This window comes from Gallinula chloropus (assembly GCF_964237585.1).
Source record: "Gallinula chloropus genome assembly, chromosome: 4".
Lineage (NCBI taxonomy): Eukaryota > Metazoa > Chordata > Aves > Gruiformes > Rallidae > Gallinula > Gallinula chloropus.
In genome coordinates this window covers 89,867,440-89,886,754 of record NC_140088.1, presented here as the reverse complement: position 1 = coordinate 89,886,754, position 19,315 = coordinate 89,867,440, and the positions used below count along the sequence as shown (strand labels likewise).

General features: G+C 47.6%; 1 protein-coding gene across 2 annotated transcripts in view; it reads left to right on the top strand.

Annotated features, from left to right (window-relative positions):
- The window catches only part of FAM53A (family with sequence similarity 53 member A), a 69,950-nt gene extending 53,263 nt beyond the window's left edge, over positions 1–16,687 (top strand). For both annotated transcript variants that reach the window (XM_084263521.1, XM_084263520.1), the window contains exon 5: positions 15,490–16,687. In XM_084263521.1, coding sequence (XP_084119647.1) covers positions 15,490–15,813 — 324 coding nt within the window. In that variant the 3' untranslated portion in view covers positions 15,814–16,687. The remainder of the gene's footprint in view (positions 1–15,489) is intronic.
- The last annotated feature ends 2,628 nt before the right edge of the window (positions 16,688–19,315 follow it).

The following is a 19,315-nucleotide window of genomic DNA, read 5'->3' as shown; positions in this document are numbered from 1 at the left end:
AAGCTTCCCCCTAATATCTAATCTAAACCTTCAGAGTGATTGTATGCTGTTGTAAGTGCTCAGTATGTAGTGTTCATGGTGTTAAGCACTTAGAAATATTATTTGGCTTGGGTAGGCCTTGTAAGTCCTGCATTTGTTACTGTAGAACAAGAAATAACCTGAAATTGAATTTCCAAGGCTTGTTAGAACTGCAAGGCCCTTGCTCTGAGCCATGCTTTTCTAATTTTGTAAAGCTCCTGTAGTTGGCACAGGAAGGTGTGTTTTCAGGGCACAAGTGTGCCCTTGGGGTGGTGAATGGCTCTTTAGCTTGTTCCATTAAGTACTGGAATGGATTAATGGGACCTAATATGATACAGAAATGCTTTGCAGTGGAGTGTGTTTAACTTCTAGACTCACTTCAAATTTATAACTAAAGAATTTATACACTGTGGTGAAAAATACTGCTATTTGTATTGTGAAATGACTGAATTCTTTCTGTCCCATCTCCTGGAGAGTTCAGAACACTGTTTGCTCTCTCTGTGACTGAACCAAGCTGTACTTTAACTGCAGCAAGTGTAGACCCTAAGTAGTTAAGTAGAGATTAATCATCTCAAGTGATGTGAATATACTGCAGAGAACTAAACCAATCCCTCTCTTTTGAGGAGCTGTTGAGGTTGAGATCCAAATATTTGGTTGCTGCCTTATCCCTGAGAGAAACCCACCACCCACCTGTTCCAAATTCAGGTTAGCTTACCTCTTCCCTGTGGTGTTTGAGCTCTGCAGGAGGAAGGGTGGGCAGCAGAGAAGTCAGGTTTAAGACACATGAGCTCCTCAAGCCAGCTGGGTACCTGGATGTCAAATGCTGCCATGGTTTTCCTACATCTTGTAGTGATGCAGCCAGACTCAAAAACAGTCTAGTTAAGCCTAAGGGTATATCTAGAGCTAGTAAGAATGTCATACTCTAGACTGTTTAAGGTGGGGTAGGAGGAATCCATATGGAAATGCATACTAGCAGTGCCTGAAGTATTCATCCTTTTAAATCTTAACAACTGGAGACTTGGAGTCTTAGCTTTGGCTTGAGTGAAGCATAACACACACCTGTTCAAAGGGCCTCCAGACCTTTGTAGTGCAATAAGCCAGCTGCTTCTGAAAGCTTAGCAGCAGCTGTAGAAAAAGCCACGTTCTCAGCTGAAGCTCTGATGCTTTTGGAGCACTGTTCAACATCAGGGGTTGAGGATAAATTTGGGCTTCTCTTGCAGGTGAGTAGCTACTCAACTGGGGCAAATGGCAACTTTCCTATTGGTTTCTGACTTTTGCCAGTAGGTGTTTTGGGGCAGCCAGAACCAGCTGTAGGTCACTTCAACATAGGCTTGCTGTGTAAAAACAGCATCTGAGAGGCTTTCTGTGTCAGCACTGTGGATCACAACTGCTTAGACCCCTTCAAAGCACTGGGGTAGGGAGGAGAGATTACCCTATGGATTAGGAAATAGAGTTTCTACAGACTCTCCTGACTGGCATCCAGCCATCTCCCAAATGGGTATGGGCTTGAAGAGTTAATCACAAAGCCCTTTCTTTGCCATGACTGATTTTTAGGGACAGATAACTGTCATCTTTCCATTGCCATCTGGTGTGTAAGGAAAGGGTGGATGGGCAGATCCTAACAAGCCTTTTCCTGGCTCTTTTTGCTGTCACTTTCTCCAGTTGCTTTTTCTGAGACCAATTAAAGTGTCCCTATAGGTCTGTCTTAATGCATAATTATACTAAATACGTCTGTGTGCTAGGGAGTAAGGTGTAAGCTTTTGGGGCCAGGAGTAAGGTGTAAGCTTTTGGGGCCAGGAGTAAGGTGTAAGCTTTTGGGGCCAGGAGTAAGGTGTAAGCTTTTGGGGCCAGGAGTAAGGTGTAAGCTTTTGGGGCCAGGAGTAAGGTGTAAGCTTTTGGGGCCAGGAGTAAGGTTACACCTCCCAGATCTGTGTAAAAGTGCATGACTGTGTAAGACAGATCCTGAGTGCAAGCAAGTGAGCATCCTTGCCCACATGGAAGTTGGGTACTACAGTCTTGCAACAAGCTGCATTGTGAAGACTTCCAGATCCTGCAATTACATTCCTGGTTAATCACCAGTATTAATTTGTTCTCATGTTGTAACATTTGCAGGTTATGCAACAGCCTTAGGGGACTGAACTACAAGTTGCAAGCAGAGTTTTTACTCCTGAATGTACTTGGCAAGAGCTCTTGAATTCGCTGTGACAGTTACTGTATATGTTGGCTTCTGGCCATGTGCTTTATATGGCCACTGAAAGCACTGCAGACTGTTCCCTCCTTTGAAGGGTTTGATGGAAGCTCTCTCAGCTGAGGCAGGCTGTCCCTTGAAATGCCCCCTCTCACAGTAGGGCAGATTTGGAGCTCTTTCCCCTGGAGAGGGACAGACCACTCAGTGCATCAGTTAGCAGTGACCACTGAGCTTTGCATGGCAGATGGGGCACAGTGGTTGCTGCTGGGGGCACAGAGGTGCTTCTCACCAGGAGCTCCAGCATCCTGGCACTGATCCTGGCCTGACTGCATCCCATAGCAAGCAGCCCTTCCATCTTACCTGGCAGTCTGGTACTTGCTGTTAGAGGTGCTGTGCCCTGTTGTTCCACTGGAAAAACAAGCTGTAAAGTGGAAGGAAGTATCCCAAGGGCCACTCTCTAAAAATCTTGTCACATGATGCCAGTGCCAAATGAATGTGTTAATGATACTGTTTGAAAGTGTGAGTCCCCAGGACTCCTCATGGAAGCCCATTGTAATGGCTGTGCACTTCTGTTTGTAGAGCTTAATTTTGACCTGTGTGCTAGAGGCTGGGATTTATTCTTGGGTTTTGCTGAATGCTGTCTGCTTCCCAGGAATGCTTGCCTTGTGCTGCAAGCCCTAGTAAACCAACCTTTACTGCTACTGCCCTTTGCAAAGGGTGAGGACTCCCTGGGCTGATGTTGTAGGGGAGTTCTCTGCCTTGCTCGAAAGTAGAACTTCATCAGACACAAGTAACAGCAATGCTTTCAAGTATTTCTGCTGCTGTTTTGGGTAAAAAGGAAACTTCTGTGGCTCAGGAGGATAAGATGAGTACATGGCTACAATCAAGTGTGTTTCTGAGAAGGTAATCACTGTGCAAGCACCTGAAGCCTTGCTTCACTTGGAATTCAAGGAGCCAGCAACCCCTTTGCTCTGTCCCTCCTGCCAGGCTGCAGAGGCCACTGGTGTCATGACCCATCCTAAAAGCAGAATATAAACATCATCTTGAAGAGGTAATTCGAGGTTTGAGGGAGCTTTTCACTGGGTGGCAGCTGCAGCTTGAAACACCTCATCTCCTGGAGGCAAGGTGCCTGCAGCAGCTGCCTGTGATTCAGGTCTCCCCCTCTACCAGCAGCCTGGCCAGGCAGAATGTCCTGGTGACAAAACATCTATGGGTTTAATGAGGGTGAAACTTGGCAACTGTTGCCCAGAAAAGCACTGCCAGGAGTGTGAACACTTTTCAGATGGCTTAATGCAGTTAATGATCAGTTGTTTCTTTCCATAGAGTAACCTCCTTTGTGTGGAACACATTGCTGCCCCTGCACGAAGGGAGTCTGTTCGGTTTTGTAACTGAAGACAACCTACACTGTTGCATTAACCCCAGACTGTCCTTAGTCAGCAATTTTGATTTCCAAAATATGATGGGAAAGATTGCTGCACAGCAAATACACTCAGTTTGAGCCTTACTTGGGCTTTGGTTTAGGCTCTGTGGATTCTTTTAACCGGGCAAGGAAGAGGGAACTGGGTAAAAGTGTGATCTTGCCTAAGCAAGGGAACAAACTGGAAAAACAGATGGTGCTAAAAATAGTTTATTACCAGGGTCTAAATATGGCTCTGATTTTTTCCCCCCCTTATAAATAATGCAGCTATAAATCCTGCTAAATATCAATAAGTATTGAATTAACTCCAAACTGCTGAGTGTTACAGAACCTTCTGGCAGCTTTCCAAGCTTGGTGTTGCCCTTCATTCATAGGATCAACATTTAATTCCTTAACAGGGGGGGGAAACCTTAAGAATTCATCCTCTTTTGAATGGGAAACATAGATGCAGGGAGCTTGAATGAGTAGCTACAGGCTCAGGCATCCCATTGCAGTGGGAGGGGAGCTGTGCTTGATGAGTTCCTGCTAGGTCACAGCTAGGATGAATCTCCTCCTTTCTTCCCTGCAACGCATGAACAATCAAAGGCTCCTTTCTTATCTATTGTTGCCATGGAGGGGTGTCCATTTAAAGTTCAGATTCCAGCAGGCTTGGGAAGAAGGCAAAGGAGATAGGAGCAGGCTGGGCTGGGAGATGATAGGCAAGCATCAAAAGTGAGCTAAAGGACAAGCCAGCACTTTGTGCTGTGACAGGACAGACCAGGCTGGGGGTACTTGGTTTTGAATGGGTGTCTGGAAGGTTTTTGGAGTGGTGAATGAAACGCTCCTGAGGTAGCAGGCACAGAGAGCATCTGGCCTCGTGCTTCCTTTGCAGCAGCAGAGCGGGTCCCAGTGTGAAAGGAGGCTCCAAATGGCACTGAATGGAGTGAGCCCTTGTGCTGGAGGTCCCTGTGCTCTGGCAGTGAGGGAGCAGAAGCCTGGAGGACAGCAAAGGCAAGGAAACCTCATTAAGGACACGATACCCCCCTCTTTTTGTGAGTGGCATTCTGTACCGAGTGTCTTAACAGTCACTGAGGCTTCTCAGAGCTGTTCAGCACTCTGTGGCTTTGTCAGACCTGAAACCAGCTCTGCCTGTTCATGGTGCTTCTCTAAGCAGTGTGCTGGGGAGGAGGCAGCTTGATAGCTGCTGCAGATCTGCTTTGCCTTTCTGGCAAGTTCCTGTATGTACAAGTAAGTATTGGTTGTTGAAAGAGCTAATGAGGACCAGAGCAGCTGGGTTTGGCATTAGGAGAAAAGGGGCCATCTCCTCACTCCTGAGCCAGGTTCCAGCCAGCTGTGGAGAGTTTCCTCTTTAATTATTGCTGAGCCTGTCATAAAACTGGGTTATGCCCAAATCATTGGTGATGCAGTTTGGAATACAATACAATACTGAGTTAAAGGCTCAGTGTTATGTACAGGGTACTTAGGCTTAGTGTGCCTAAGCTGCACCAGAGGGTTTAGAGAGGTGAGAGTGCTTTGCTCAGGTTTTACCATCTGGGTTTTGGCAGGTTGCAGGGGAGGAGGGTTTTTTTTTTTCCTTGCTCTAAATTGAAACTATTGGCTAGCAGAAGAGCTGAGTTGGGCTTAGTCATTGATATGGGAACTTTTTTCCAGATCTCTTGGCAAAAAATTGAAATCCTAAGCTTATTTTTATGGAAGTTATTAAAAGATCACACATACTTAAGATAACTTTGAGAGGGGGAATTCCCTTAGATCCTTAGTGCATCTTCATAGTATCAGACTGGAAGAAGCCTTCATTCTGAAACCAGCCCTTGATCTTTCATCCCCTGAAGGTTCTCTGCTGTGAAACATCCCTTGCTGTTTGACAGTCACTTTCTGACTGGATGCATCATCTTGTGAGAGCCCAAAACGGACCTGATTCACCTGAAGCTTCCCTCTGCAGAGGGGCTGGTGGAAACCACTTTGGAATGGCTTAACTGTCACTTTGCCTTGTCTTAGGCTGAGATGAGAGATCAGTTCCTGCTGCGTGTGTGCACCACTCCCTAGGTGTGATGAAAGCAAAACAGATGTCTCCAGCATGTGAGCATGAACTGATGTGAGTTATCTGCATCAGTTAGAGATGTGGGTTTGTCCTTCCATCAGGAGGGCAAATGCTGACTTGTTTACCTGCCCTCTTTCAAGTAGACACAAACTGAAGATGTGGGGGGGGGGGTTTAAGTTACTATTAGAAGCCACTTTTAGAGGAGAATTTGTAAGCAGATGTTTTCTGTGTAAGCAATCTGGGAGGGGATTGTTTAGGCAAGTTAGCTGCAGACAATCAAACAGCTGATCTGTTCCTGTACTGGAAAATACTGGGGTCTTTATGTGCTGATAAGGACACGTGCTTCTGAAATAAGACTTGAAGCATTACCAGAAACTGAATTTGGAGCGAGTGAGACTTGTGATGAGTTTCTTGATTTCAGTTTCCATTCCAGTAATAACCATCTGAATAAAATGTGAAAAGGCTTTTGTGCTGTGCTAGGAGTCCTGCAGGTTGTGGCAGTGCAAACAGGTCTGACTCTGAAACTGTCTGCAACAAGTGAGTGTGGCTTTTTCCAAGCAGATTCTGATTTATTATTTGATTTCTTTTACAAAACGGAAGAAAACTGAAGCTGGCCCTACAGTGGGAAGCAGGGCCCAGTCTTAGTGATGCCACTGGGGGTTGGGATTTTGAATGTTGTCTCTGAGTTATAAGCAGCTTCTGTTTCTCTTTTCACTTGGGGTGATGCAGGAGGGGATTCAACTTGTTCAAAGGGCAGAGACTGGCAGTACAAGGGGGATGGATTAAAGCTGAAGGAAGGAAGGTTTAGATTAGATATTAGGGGGAAGTTTTTTCCAGAGAGAGTGGTGAGGGGCTGGAAGGGGCTGCCCAGAGAGGGGGTGGGTGCCCTGTCCCTGGGGGTGTTCAAGGCCAGGTTGGCTGGGGCCCTGGGCAACCTTGTGTAGCTCCAGGGCTGGAGGTTGGTGTCCCTGCCTGTGGCAGGGGGTTGGAGCTCTGTGATCCTTGGGGTCCCTTCCAACCCAGACCAGTCTGGGGTTCTATGACTTTAAAGTGTGCATTGCTGTTCAGTGCAGCTGAAATAAAGGACCACATACGTGGTTTCCTGACTTAACTTCTTTCTGCAAAGTGTATTGAGCATCAGCTGCTGAGGTGCTGTCAGCTTTGGTGTTTGAACCAATAAACAAGACTTGTGGAAATCGTCTCTACCAAGCAGAAGGCTCAGCACAAGTTGACCCAGGATTTAAAAAAATAACCCCTAGCAGGCTTGTTTCTTGATGTCAGGAGCCCTTCCTGAGCCACCCAGCTTCAGAAATGTTCAGAATGGTCCAAAATCAGATATTAAAGCAGAAAAGGGCAGGGCATGTGTAGGAGACTGAAGGCAGAACAGTGCTAATGCTGTTCTTCCTAAACAAATGTGGTGTGTTCAGCTGAAGTTTCTCTCTGGAAATAATTAGTGGAGAGGGTCCCCCTCCAGTTTGGATTAATGCTCCTGCAAGAACTTACTGTTAAACTGTGGGTTGAGGGAAGGATTCCAGCCAGCCACTCGTGCTTTGTCTGCTCGTGTGTGTAGCCGTGTGTGTCTGTGTGCACTTGTGTAACAAGAGCTTGAGGCTTTGTTTTGGACAAGGATTTCTGTAGTGGAAAATTGGTCTGAGGAAGGGGGGAAACTGTTCCCGAGCTGAGGTTGTGTTTCCCTTTCTCTCCCATCCCCCTTCCCTGGCAGAAATGAACTTTATGGCCCAATTATAGAATCCCTTAAAACACCAGTTATGATGGAGTGCCAGCATAACCCAATAATATAGGTGAGGCTGACATCTGTCAGTAACTAATGAGGGTAGCCTTAGAATCAGGATTGCAAGTTTACTTCTCTAATTTCTTATAGATTTGACCCATCATATCAACTTAATGTTTGATCAGAGGGTAAAAAAAGAGAAATGAATAAGCTAGAATTGAGAGAATTTGGGACATGGGGCTGTTCTGCACAAATCAGTGCATGTGTGCTGCAGTTGTGACAGTAATTGTTTGCAGCTCAGAGTCATGAAGGAATCAGACCTTGGCTAAACTGCTCAGGAATAGAACTTCTCTATAAAAATAGATGACACACAAATGGCAGGAAATGAAGCCAATATGGTCATGTTTTGAAGCCACAAGGGTCAAATCCTGTCCTGTGTTACACTGGTGCATAATCAGTCAGCTTAGACCTTGTTACTTGAGAAGGGTAAAGTGAATTTCAGACTGTGGCTGATGATAAAGAGCTTTGTGGAGGCCAGCTACAGCTTTCCCTCCTCTCGTTTGAATGCATCTAGTTAGAGATCTAGAAACCCAGTGAAACTCCTGGGCTTGGAGGTCACTTCTGTGTGGGTGTTGTTTCAGAGGGTGGTGGTGTTCCTCTGGCAGAGGAATTGCATCAGAAGGCTTTGGCTACCCAGGGTGGTCTTTGGTTTTTGGATCCTGAATGGCCAGATACAGAGATGACACTGCAAACAGTCATAATCCTGTGGAGATGTTCTCTTGCCCTGTTGAGGGGTCTCAACTCTTTGAGCAGCTGGGAAGGGTGTTAGTAGGGGGGTGTGTGAGGGGGTCTGTGTAGCTCATGCTGTTGATGTGGGTGTGCTTCCTTATTCCCCAGTTTGAGATGCAGAAAGCCAGAGGCCTCTTCAGACATTATTTAAACTAAATCTGTACAAAACCCACTGCTTCCCACGATCAGTGAGGCTGGTGCTATGCACTTGGCTTCTGGTTCCCAGGGTTGGTGTGTTTATCTGAAAGGAAAAAGCTCTGGAGTTGGAAAGGATGGAACCACCGTGGCAAAACGTGAATCACTTGTGTAGGGAGAGAACCTGAGCTTGGTGTCCCCCCTGTGCTGTGCTGCAGAGCCAGATGTGCCACCACCCCTGTGTGCACACAGGCCGTGCAGCCGTTTGTTCATTGCTGCCCGTGGTTGATGTCAGTGTGCCAGGCAGAGGCCTCTGGGGCAAGCACAGCACAGGCCCAATTCCCCAGACTGCAGCTGCTGCTGAAGGAAGAACAGAGCTGGAACCCTTCTTCCTCCTTAGGGGGAAGCTCTTTCCAGAGAGAGTGAGAAGGGCTGGAACAGGCTGCCCAGAGAGGGGGTGGATACCCCATCCCTGGGGGGGCTGTCCAAGGCCAGGTTGGCTGGGGCCCTGGGCAGCCTTGTGTAGCTCCAGGCCTGGAGGTTGGTGTCCCTGCCTGTGGCAGGGGGTTGGAGCTCTGTGATCCTTGGGGTCCCTTCCAACCCAAGACCAGTCTGGGATTCTATGATGATTCAGCTGAACAAAGTAAATGTCATCATCATCTTCCAGTTTGTTTGATGCTCTATTGATTATCAGCCAGTTCAGAACTGTTAAATCTACTGTGTGAGCCTCTTTAGCTTTAGTTACTAGAATAACTCATGGCATCTGTGTTTATGCTGGCTGGATCAGTCCTGAGAGTTGTTGAAACTTCTGTAGTTAATTGCAGGGGTTGAAATAGGTAGGGCTGATGTCTATGGAGTGTAATTCCCCATTCTCTAACAGATTGTGTGGGTTATATGCACTGAAACAGGAGAGGTACAAGGTTTCACTGCCCAGATCCACCAAATTAGAAAATGCAGGTTGCCAACATCTTAATTAAAATTCCATAGTGTAAACTGATTTTTTCAGTGGAGTTTAATGTCAGGCTGGGTTTTCTATAGGGGGAGATTTGCCATAGTGTTCACCTCTTCATGGTAACGTTGCTGTTGATGCATCTTCCTGGCTGTGTTGTATCAAGTACTGCATTAACCTGCTTAACTTCCAATCTGAAAGAACAAGGTTAACCCCTGTGGTGGGTGGTCTTGGGCTTGTGGAAACTGCTGAGCCCCCCAGCACCTGAGTTTGTGAGCTCTGTGCTGAACTGTCTCTATCCAGCCCAAATGCAGTTTACAGAGGGCTGGATGAGAAACCACAGCAGTGTTTGGCCTGCTTCAGTTCAGAGAAGCACGTTTAGACTGACAGATTCTTCTTTAATCTGCTTGAATTCATTGGTTTGTTAGTTAATGTTAAAACTTAATCAGGCACATGCAGGCAGTAAGCATGTGGGGTGAGCTGATGGCAGCTCTGAGGGGCCTGTGGGTTTTCTCCTCCCCTCTTTAGGTGACCTTTCAAACCACTACAGGGAGAGGATGTGGAGAGGATATTTAATTTGAGTGTGACCTTTTATCTCTCTTGGAATGCCCATCGTGAATAACCCTGGTGTCTGACTTGGGGGCTGGAGGGAGGCAGGTGTGAGGGGTGAATGGAACCCGTGGGGGTGGGTGGGCAGCAATCCTTCTGCCATGCCCCTGGCTTCATGGGGGCTGTCTGCAGGGCACTGTGGTGGCAGGGAGTGGTTAATTGGGTCTGAGGACATTTCCCAGCTCCACAGGTCTGAAGACTGCAGTGTATGGGTGCCCAGCACCACCCACACTGGTACAGGTGGTGCTTAAGGCAGAGAACTGGACCCCCATTCCCCTCAGTTCTTGTTTTTCTTCATTTGTAGACCTTTAACTATTCTGGGGGCTTCTACCACTCACCTTGCTAGATGAACAGCCTCATATTCTTGCCCATGTGACTGTAATTAGACAAATTGAGCATTTCATATGAATGTTTCTATTGCATTAAGCAGTTGTATTTTGCCAACTAATAGCATGAAATACAGCCAAATGAAACCATAGGTTCTCACAGCTCATAAACAAAGCTTGTAATAAGGATACTGTGACACAGTTTAGAATATAAACATAAAAAATCTAGGCCAATAAATAGATCATCTTTCATGGTAGACTAGGCTAGAAGATGCCTCCTAAATCTAGAGCAGTCTGGCTAGTGGAAGATGAAAGTCTCTTACTCCATGGTGCTGTTTAGCAGATGCTGTGAAATGGGTTGATGTCAGGTTGCTTCCCTGCCTGGGCACCTACAGCTGAAAAATTAAAGCAGCCTTTGAAGGTAGAGCAGTGACAGAGCAGTGAACAGCTTTGCTTGCCAGTCACAGCTGGTGCTGCCTCTCCTGACTGGGCCCTGGGCTTGGCAGCCAGGCTTCTCCTTGTTTGGCTACAAGAACTGCAGCGGTTTTGTCTGATGATCAGAGGGCTGAAGCAGCTCCCCTAGGCAGAGAGGCTGAGGGAGCTGGGCTGGGTCAGCCTGGAGAAGAGAAGGCTGTGGGGGGACCTCACTGCAGCCTCCCAGTCCCTGAAGGGAGCAGAGGAACAGGAGGGGAATGGGCTTGTTAAAGGGCAGAGACTGGCAGGACAAGGGGGATGGAGTGAAGTTGAAGTTGAAGTTGGTTGTTACGTAACCACAACACTTCTCTTACTCTTCTTCACTCTGTGTGTTGGAGAAGCTGCAGGGATTAGGAATCTGTTTAAATTTATACAACCAGCTGAGATTGGTAATGGTTTATAATAAACACTGTGCGTGTCTCCAACTCAAACTGTCACTTCTAATGACATTAATGCCAGTAATTAGATGTGAGAATCCTGATTACAGGGCAGGACGCTGTTTACAGCTGTTAGTAGTAGGATGTGGTGTCAGGGGGATGGCCTGTTCAGTGAGGTGTTTAGGACTGGTCTCTTCCAGCAGCTCTTACAATTTGAGATCCTCTGTCTCTTAGCTTCATACATCAGAGAGAGGAGACCTCAGTGTAAGAGACTTGGAGCACGGCTGGACTTTGTTATGGCTGATGCTAAACTGTAGCCTCCTTGGGGATGGCTGGCTGAGGTAGAACACATCATGCTTTATGGGGAACTTCTGATCTAGAACTTGGCTGTGGCAGAAGTTACCAACAGAAACTCCTGGGTTTGGGCCGGTCTGACTAATCTATGGGAGACAAAGTCTAGGAAGTGAAATAAGGACCTGTGAAGCCCTCAAAGGGAAATGCAGCCCATCTAACTGTTCCTTCCCCATCAGCTGGCTAAGTACAGGGAAGCAACAGACAAAGCCCCGTGTTGCTCCATGCTCGACCTGCTGCTTCAGTGGCTTATACTTTGATTCCATGCTGATACTCCTCATGATGAGGACCACTGCATCACCCACATCTTTGAAACCCCTGGCAGAGCCCTTAATAATCAAGCAACCCTGTGTGCTGCTGTCTCTTAAAGCAGCATCTCTTGTGTTGTCCTGACCAGAGAGTCTCAGGATGGGACAGAAAGCAAACCAGGTAACTAGTGCAGTGTGATGCCTGTGGCTTCAGAGAGCAGCCCATCCCTCTGTGATGACAAGCTCTGAGGAGCAGCAGGATGGGCTCAGGACTTGTGGTGGTTTCAGGCTCCCTCTGCTCCCTGCCCTGTGTGGGCTGGTGCAGCTGCAGCTCCTCAGAGCAGCTGTATCCTCCCCCCCATTCAAACCCGAGGGGGGAAATGGGGGGACTTGCTGCATGATGGGGGCACGGGGAAGAAGCATGAGAACTGCTGATCCCATTATATACACCAGGTTTCCACACAGATAAATGACTTATTTTTCCCTTGACTACTGTAGCAAATGCTCTAGTTTTGTTAGCAAAACAAAACCAACCTTTTTCTTGCTGCTTATATTTGGAGAGTGATGTATTATGGGGTTCTGAACTGGAGGTTCAGTGAAGAGGACAGACATTAGCTTCCTTTCAAGCTGCTCTGGGCCTTTCTTGTTGGCTTTGTATGGCAAGGGTCTAGAGAGATTTCTTTTCTTTCCTTCCCTGCCATTGTTTTCAGTACAAAGTTGGGTTTTTTCCCCCCTTAATATTCAGACATTTTATCGCCTCACTTCTTTTAAAACTCTGCATTTCTTTTTCCCTCTTTCCCCCCCCCATCACACAAAAGAATACTTTTAGCTGATTGAGTTCTATCCATTGCCAACTGTGGCCTCTTTTGTCTTGGGAGTCCAGCATCCTTTATAAAGCCAGGACCATTGAGCAGAGTACTCGGCAGGCTCCCCACCGAGCACAATTGTGCTTGAAAGGTGTGGTACTGTACCCAGTGTAACATGTAAAGCTGCACTTCAGAGGGGCCTGAATGCATTGCAATTCCTACCTTGGGCTTTGTGAAAGAAGGGGGATTGTGCTGGGAGATAATAAATCCACCTATTCTTAGTTCAGCCCCCGTTTTGACAAGTGGAGGGAGGGGGGGGGAACAAAGAACCAGATGAATGAGCTTGCTGTTGTGTGGAAAGCAGCTAAAAGTTCCCATTCAAAGTGATTTCAGCCCAGTGCAGCTAACAGGCAATTTTCCATCTCTGTACACAAACCTTCTAGCAAGACAGCTGGGGGGCTGGATTCGTTTCTAGCAGTAAACTGAAGAAAAGATATTTTGAAGGGGGGGGGGACTCAGGAATTCCTTTCTAAAGAGCTGAAAGCACAACTTTTCCAAAGCTTTTTACTTTATTTGACCCTTTTTTTTCCCTTCCCAGTGCCTACTATAAGATTTAAAGAACTGAAAATACTGTCCCCTGCATGGAGAATCCACAACAGGAAACGTGTTCTTTTTTCAAAGCAGAGATAGAATCAGGGTTAAAATACCCTCTGGCTACTCCACAAATGTCCTGGTTTGGGGTTTAAGCAAATATGGGAGAAATTCATTCCTCTTGGTCATTAGAAAGGAGCTCTGTCCCCTCAGAGCACTGAAAAGGGGCTGCCCATGTCCCCCTGTGTCCCACCCTTCAGCTATTGATCCCCATTGATCAGATCCCCTCTCAGGCTGCTTCTCTCCAGGCTGAACAGCCCCAGCTCACTCAGCCTTTCCTCACAGGGGAGATGCTCCAGGCCCTTCAGCATCTCTGTCCCTCCTCTGGACTCTCTCCAGGAGATCCCTGTCTGTTTGATCCCAGGGAGCCCAGAACTGGACACAACACTCCAGGTGGGGCCTGACCAGGGCAGAGCAGAGGGAAAGGATCCCCTCCTGTGACCTGCTGGTCACACTCCTCCTGATGCCCCCCAGGATCCCATTGTCTCTCTCAGCCCCCAGGGCACACTGCTGGCTCATGGCCACCCTGTCACCTACCAGGACCCCCAGGTCCTTCTCCACAGAGCTCCAGCAGGTCACCCCCAGCCTGTGCTAATTCAAGCAGTTATTTCTTATTATCCCTTAGAGATCCTCCTGGCCCAGAACCTGTGGCTTGTTAACCATTGAAGTTGTATTATATGCAAGCTGTTTGGCCAAGAGATGAGAGCTCTCTGTGAAAGAAACAAACCTCTGATGAGTGGTGATGAGTGCTGCACTGAAGTGTTTCCCATGCTGCAGGCTTGGGGGTACCAGCTGTGGTGAACCACCACCCTGTCCCAGCACTGCTCTTCTCTCCTCAACCCGTGCTGGGATGGAACTCGAGCTCACGTGTTTTGCTTGATGCCTTTACCCAAACTCCCCCCTCAAGTAAATAAACTTTCTACATGGATTTGATGTAGGGATCTCCAGGGAGGGGTATGAACTCAGGCTACCACCGGGCTTATCTGTAAGATGTTCCATATGGAGCATCAACCATAAAGGGTCAGGCAGATCACCTCAGGGAGGTTTTCTCACTCTCCTCTTCATCCCGTTGTCCACAGGCAAGGCTGACCAATCCAGCCTTCTGAATTGTTAAAGTTTTGTTTAAAAACTGCCCAAAGAGACTGGTAAGCTGCTGAAGGGCTGTGGTGAAGTGGAAAGATGATCCAGGGCTCTGGGAGAGCATCTGGAGTACAGCAGAGTGGGGATGTTGCAATGTTCCTATTTCATCTCAATACATCAACAAATATCAAATGACAAATTGGAGGAGGAAGCTGAACTTGCTGTGGAAGCTGGTCCTGTTCCCTGTGGCTCTGGTTGTGGTAAAACTTCTGCTGTGGGACTGGAGTCACCCAGTAAGATACTGGAAACTAGCAGAGCTTTATTCTCCTGGTGCTACCACCTCTTGAGAGGAGCCCAGGGTACTCAGTCCTCCCCTCACTGAGTGCTGCTGAGGCAGAATCTGCTGGCTGGCTCTGGGGTTTGTACATGTTGCTTCTGTATCTTGCTCAAGCATCCCTTGGTTAACAAGGAGTTTTAGGCATTTTATTGCTTCATCTGAGGGACAGAGGCAGCACACTTACTGATGGGGTTGGTTATTTTGTCTCTGTTCATTAATACCCTTTTAATTTAAACAAAACTGGTCACCTTCCTGAGCTCTCACTCAAGTGGTGCCCAAATGAAGACAAACTAAGCTGACTCTGGAGCAAGATGCTTCCAGTGGAAGCTTGGCTTCCTCCTGTTTATCTCACTGTCTGTGAGGGGAGGCTGAGTGAGGGCTCTTTGTTTCCACCATTGGGGAACTGGGGACATTGATTGTTGGTGAGGCTGCAGTGCAGCTTTCAGACCTGAACACTGGTGTTCCCAAGTGTTCTGCTCTGGATTTGACAGGAATACTTCAAGCTGGGTGGCTGTAGTTCCTCATTGAGCTGTCTAAAGCTACAGGTTTGGATCTTTCTGCATAAAAAAGGAGCCTGGTTGTTTTTTTCTCCCTAATGGGAATCTACAGAGGGAAAATAATTGGAGTTGGACTTGATGATCCTTATGGGTCCCTTCCAACTCAGTATATTCTATGAAAAGCAGGTTGTCTGGGAAGAAAATAGCATTCTTCCTCTTCCGTTGTCCATTCTGCTGTTCCCAGGACCACTTTAAACATATGTGATGCTCTTTTGAGTAGGTGCTCTCAATCCATTCAAGAATGTAAGGAACTGGCCTGGAGGTTGGTGTCCCTGCCTGTGGCAGGGGGGGTTGGAGCTCTGTGATCCTTGGGGTCCTTTCCAACCCAGACCAGGCTGGGATTCTAGGCTGGATTCTAGGCTGGATTCTAGGCTGACTAACATCTTAATGTCCTGTTTTAATTGCAGACTTTAAAAAATTCCAAAAGCCTTTGCTCCCTCGACTATGAAGATGATGACGATGACACACAAATGAAGACGATTGTGTCATCGCCATGTGACTCAAATGACCTTATGAACATCATCACCCCTGGTTCCAGCCCAGTGAAAGAACAGCTGGATGCAGTAAGGCACCACGGGACCTGCCAGGGCAGCTTCACCACAAGGGATTACAAGGCAGCAGCAGCCGTGTGCGAGAGCGACGAGGACACCAGCGACTCCGAGAGCGCTGAAGAAGGCATCTTTCCTCTAGACTGTGGGGACTTGGACCTGGAGCAGATTGAAAACAACTGAGACACTTGAGTTGTGTGCTAGAAACAGAGTTGTTCTAAATTAAGATGATAGAGGGTTACCTTTTGCCATGCATAATCCATGTCCCTGAGTCTCTGTATCGCCCGTCTTGGGCCTGTGTTAGAAGAAACGTTTCAGGTGGGGAGAGGGGGGAAAAAAACCCCCCATGAACCAATTGTTACCTGTTTAGTCTCTTGATCAACATGTGGATGGCAACAAAACCAAACCAACTAGGGAGGTTAAATGTTATTTTGAACATTAAAGGAATAATTTTGATTAAGAATTTCCTAACAGATATTTTGCATTTTTATGGCTTTTACAGTTCTGGAGAGAAGAGGGGGGGGGAAAAGCATCTCTATTTTGAAATGAATTTTCAGCAGGGCATTCTGTAAAACTCAACCTGTCTAGGGTGATTGTGGTGTGGGGGTAAGATGTTGCTTTGGTTACAGAGCTTAATGGGAAAAGTGAATTGCTCAGTGAAATTGGGAAGTTAAACCTTCAGATAGAACTCTTTATCTGGTTGGCAACTGGTCCAAACTACTCAACTGCCATCTTCAACCCACTTCATAACATGTACAAAAGTTCTTTTCATACATTTGGGACTGTTTTGATCAAAATATGGTAGTGACCTTAAAGGTTATCATTTTTTCCATGATTTTACTACTTGAATTGTTTTCTAGCCTGAAGCAATGCTAATTTAGGTGGGGTTAAAACTGCAAGTAGCTGCCCACCTACTTGGTCATTATGTTTTCTGTGGTTCAAAAGAATGTACAACAAGAGCACTTGAACTTTTAGACAGGGACTTTGTAATGATCAATTCCCCAGGAGGTGATCCCTTCAGCAATACTAGAAGGAGAATAGTCCTTGAATTAAATAAAATGACATTTTGCTTTGCACTTGTGTCTGCTGCTGAATTTTACTGGTGGAAAATGTGGAGTCTGGGGCAGGTTCTGTGGTGTCCCTGTGTGCAGGATTGGGTGGAGGGGAAGGGCAGAGTTCTGCTCATCCAGAAATCAGTGTGAAGTTAGTCTGGGAAGCTGGGGAATTACTCAGGCTGGATCCTCAGAGGGTGTCTCCTTGCAGACTGTGGCAGCACAGACTGACTGTGAGTTCAGCTACAGGAGAGATTTTCCTGCACGAGGGGGGAATTAATCTCCAAATAGTTTTAAATTAGATGAAAATGGGAAATGTGGGATTCTGGCATCTCAGTGCATGGTGTTAGGCTGCTGAAGTGAGCCAGCTCTTCCTGTGACTTGTGCTGTAAAACCAAAGGCAGCTAATGGGAAGTGGTTGAAATGGTTAAATACCCTGGTGCCTGTGACAAAGGTTGCTGCAGGGTATGACTTGGGCTCCAGCCTTGTGATTAGGGCCTTTTATCATGAAGAGAATTAATTAGTCATTAATTATTGAACCAGCTTACATAACTCAGTACCTAGAGCACTTCACAAGTTTGGGTAGCCAGGGACACACTGTGGTTTTCTTTGTGCCTCCTCCTGTGTGTGCAGCTGCAAGGGAGGGTGATGCTGCTGTACGTGCAGGGGGAGGTGCAAGAACACTGCAAAGAGTGGTGGGTTCTTGGTATGTTTAATATATATTGAGTGGGAGAAACTGGAGCAGCTCGCTGTTGGCACAGATGATGAGGAAATAAGGGGGCTGCTGTTGGAGCAAAGACTTAAGCTCCTGGTGACAGTGGGGGGGATGTGTGTGTGTGTGTCTTGCCCCACAGATACCTGCTCTGGTGTGTAGCACAGAGTGTACAGATGGTGATAGAAGCTTAGAATCACAGACTGGTTTGGGTTGGAAGGGACCCCAAAGACCATCCAGTTCCCAACCCCCTGCCATGGGCAGGGACACCCTCACCAGCCCAGGGTGCCCAAAGCCCCATCCAGCCTGGCTTTTAACCCTGCCAGGGACCCAGGGGCTCCCACAGCCTCTCTGGACACCCTGTGCCAGGGCCTCAAACACACACAAAGCTATGTGAAATAATCTTATGCAACTGAGGATCACTCCTCTTGCTTCCACACCAAGTAACGACTCCAAGTAGTAAGTGAGGTGCAGCCAGTTCCCCTTGTGGGTAGCTGGGAAATGAGCTGTGGAGCAGTGAGCACTCACAGAGGGGCTGGACCAGCCCAGGTCTCTGCTGGGCTGGCTGCAGAGCTCTGGTCCTTCTGCATTCTTCTTAGTTGAGCAATAGAGGTAAGGAAAATCAAATCAACTTTAATGCTGGATTGTGGCAAAGGCCAACAGGGCAAGTGGGATCACTTAAAAGCTGATTTATCTACTTGGAAGCTCTAGTTAGAGGTGTAATGGCACGGAATGAGAAAGCTCATGTAGCAATCCATTTCCCTCTTCCCTCCCCCAAGGAAGGCAAGCTCCTGGAAGAAGGAAATACCTCAGACAGCACGAACAGAAGGAGGGGAGATGTGCTTTGTCAAGGAAAGCAAACACAAAAGCCCCCCCAAAAAAGATATGAAGCTTTAAGACCGTGATAAAGCAATGGCAAGAGTAGAAGACCAGATAATGTTTATTCTGGCTCTGATAAATGGTCTGGCTGTGGTCTGGTCAGAGGATTGACTCCTCTAGCCTCAAAGGCAAGGTTCTCCACTTGCCTCTTGCAGGTGTGCTGAGGCAACAACACAGCCACGTTCCTACCCAGGGGCTTGGAAGTAGCAATTGTCTAGTTGAGGTTCTTACTGGTGGGTGATGGGAAAACAGCAGCTTGGTAACACTGGCAAGTGAAATCTGCTGAAAGGAACCTGTGTGCTCTGTCTACAGGTGATAATGTGATTCCAGAGGAGAGCCAGGGCAGAAGGAATCCTGGTGTAAAACAGCCAGGGTTCTCCTGGAGAGAGTCCAGAGGAGGCTACGGAGATGCTGAAGGGCCTGGAGCATCTCCCCTGTGAGGAAAGGCTGAGTGAGCTGGGTTGTTCAGCCTGGAGAGAAGAAGCCTGAGAGAGGATCTGATCAATGGGTATCAATAGCTGAAGGGTGGGACACAGGGGGCCATGGGCAGCCTCTTCTCAGTGTCTGTGGGGACAGGACAAGGGGCGATGGGCTCAAGTTGGCGCACAGTTCCCCACCAATGTGGGGAAGAACTTTTCCCCAGTGAGGGTGAGGGAGCCCTGGGACAGGCTGCCCAGGGGATGTGGAGTCTCCTTCTCTGGAGAGATTCCAGCCCCATCTGGACACCGACCTGTGTGCCCTGTCCCAGGGACCCTGCTTTGGCAGGGGGTTGGACCCCATGGGCTCTGGAGATCCCTTCCAACCCCCCTACAGCTCTGTGACTCTCTGAATCACTGGCTAGAACCTGCTCCAGACCAGGCAGGCTTTGCCATTGCATCACACACATCCAAGTCCTACTCCAAAAGCAAGTCACAGACGAGGAGCTGGGCAGCTTTGCCCTTGATTATGGGATCAAATCCATAGGGGAGGTGGGGCAAACCCAGGAGAGGGTTTGCAGAGAGGAGAACCCTGGTTTCAGGGTTTGGGTTTTGTTTGGTAGTGG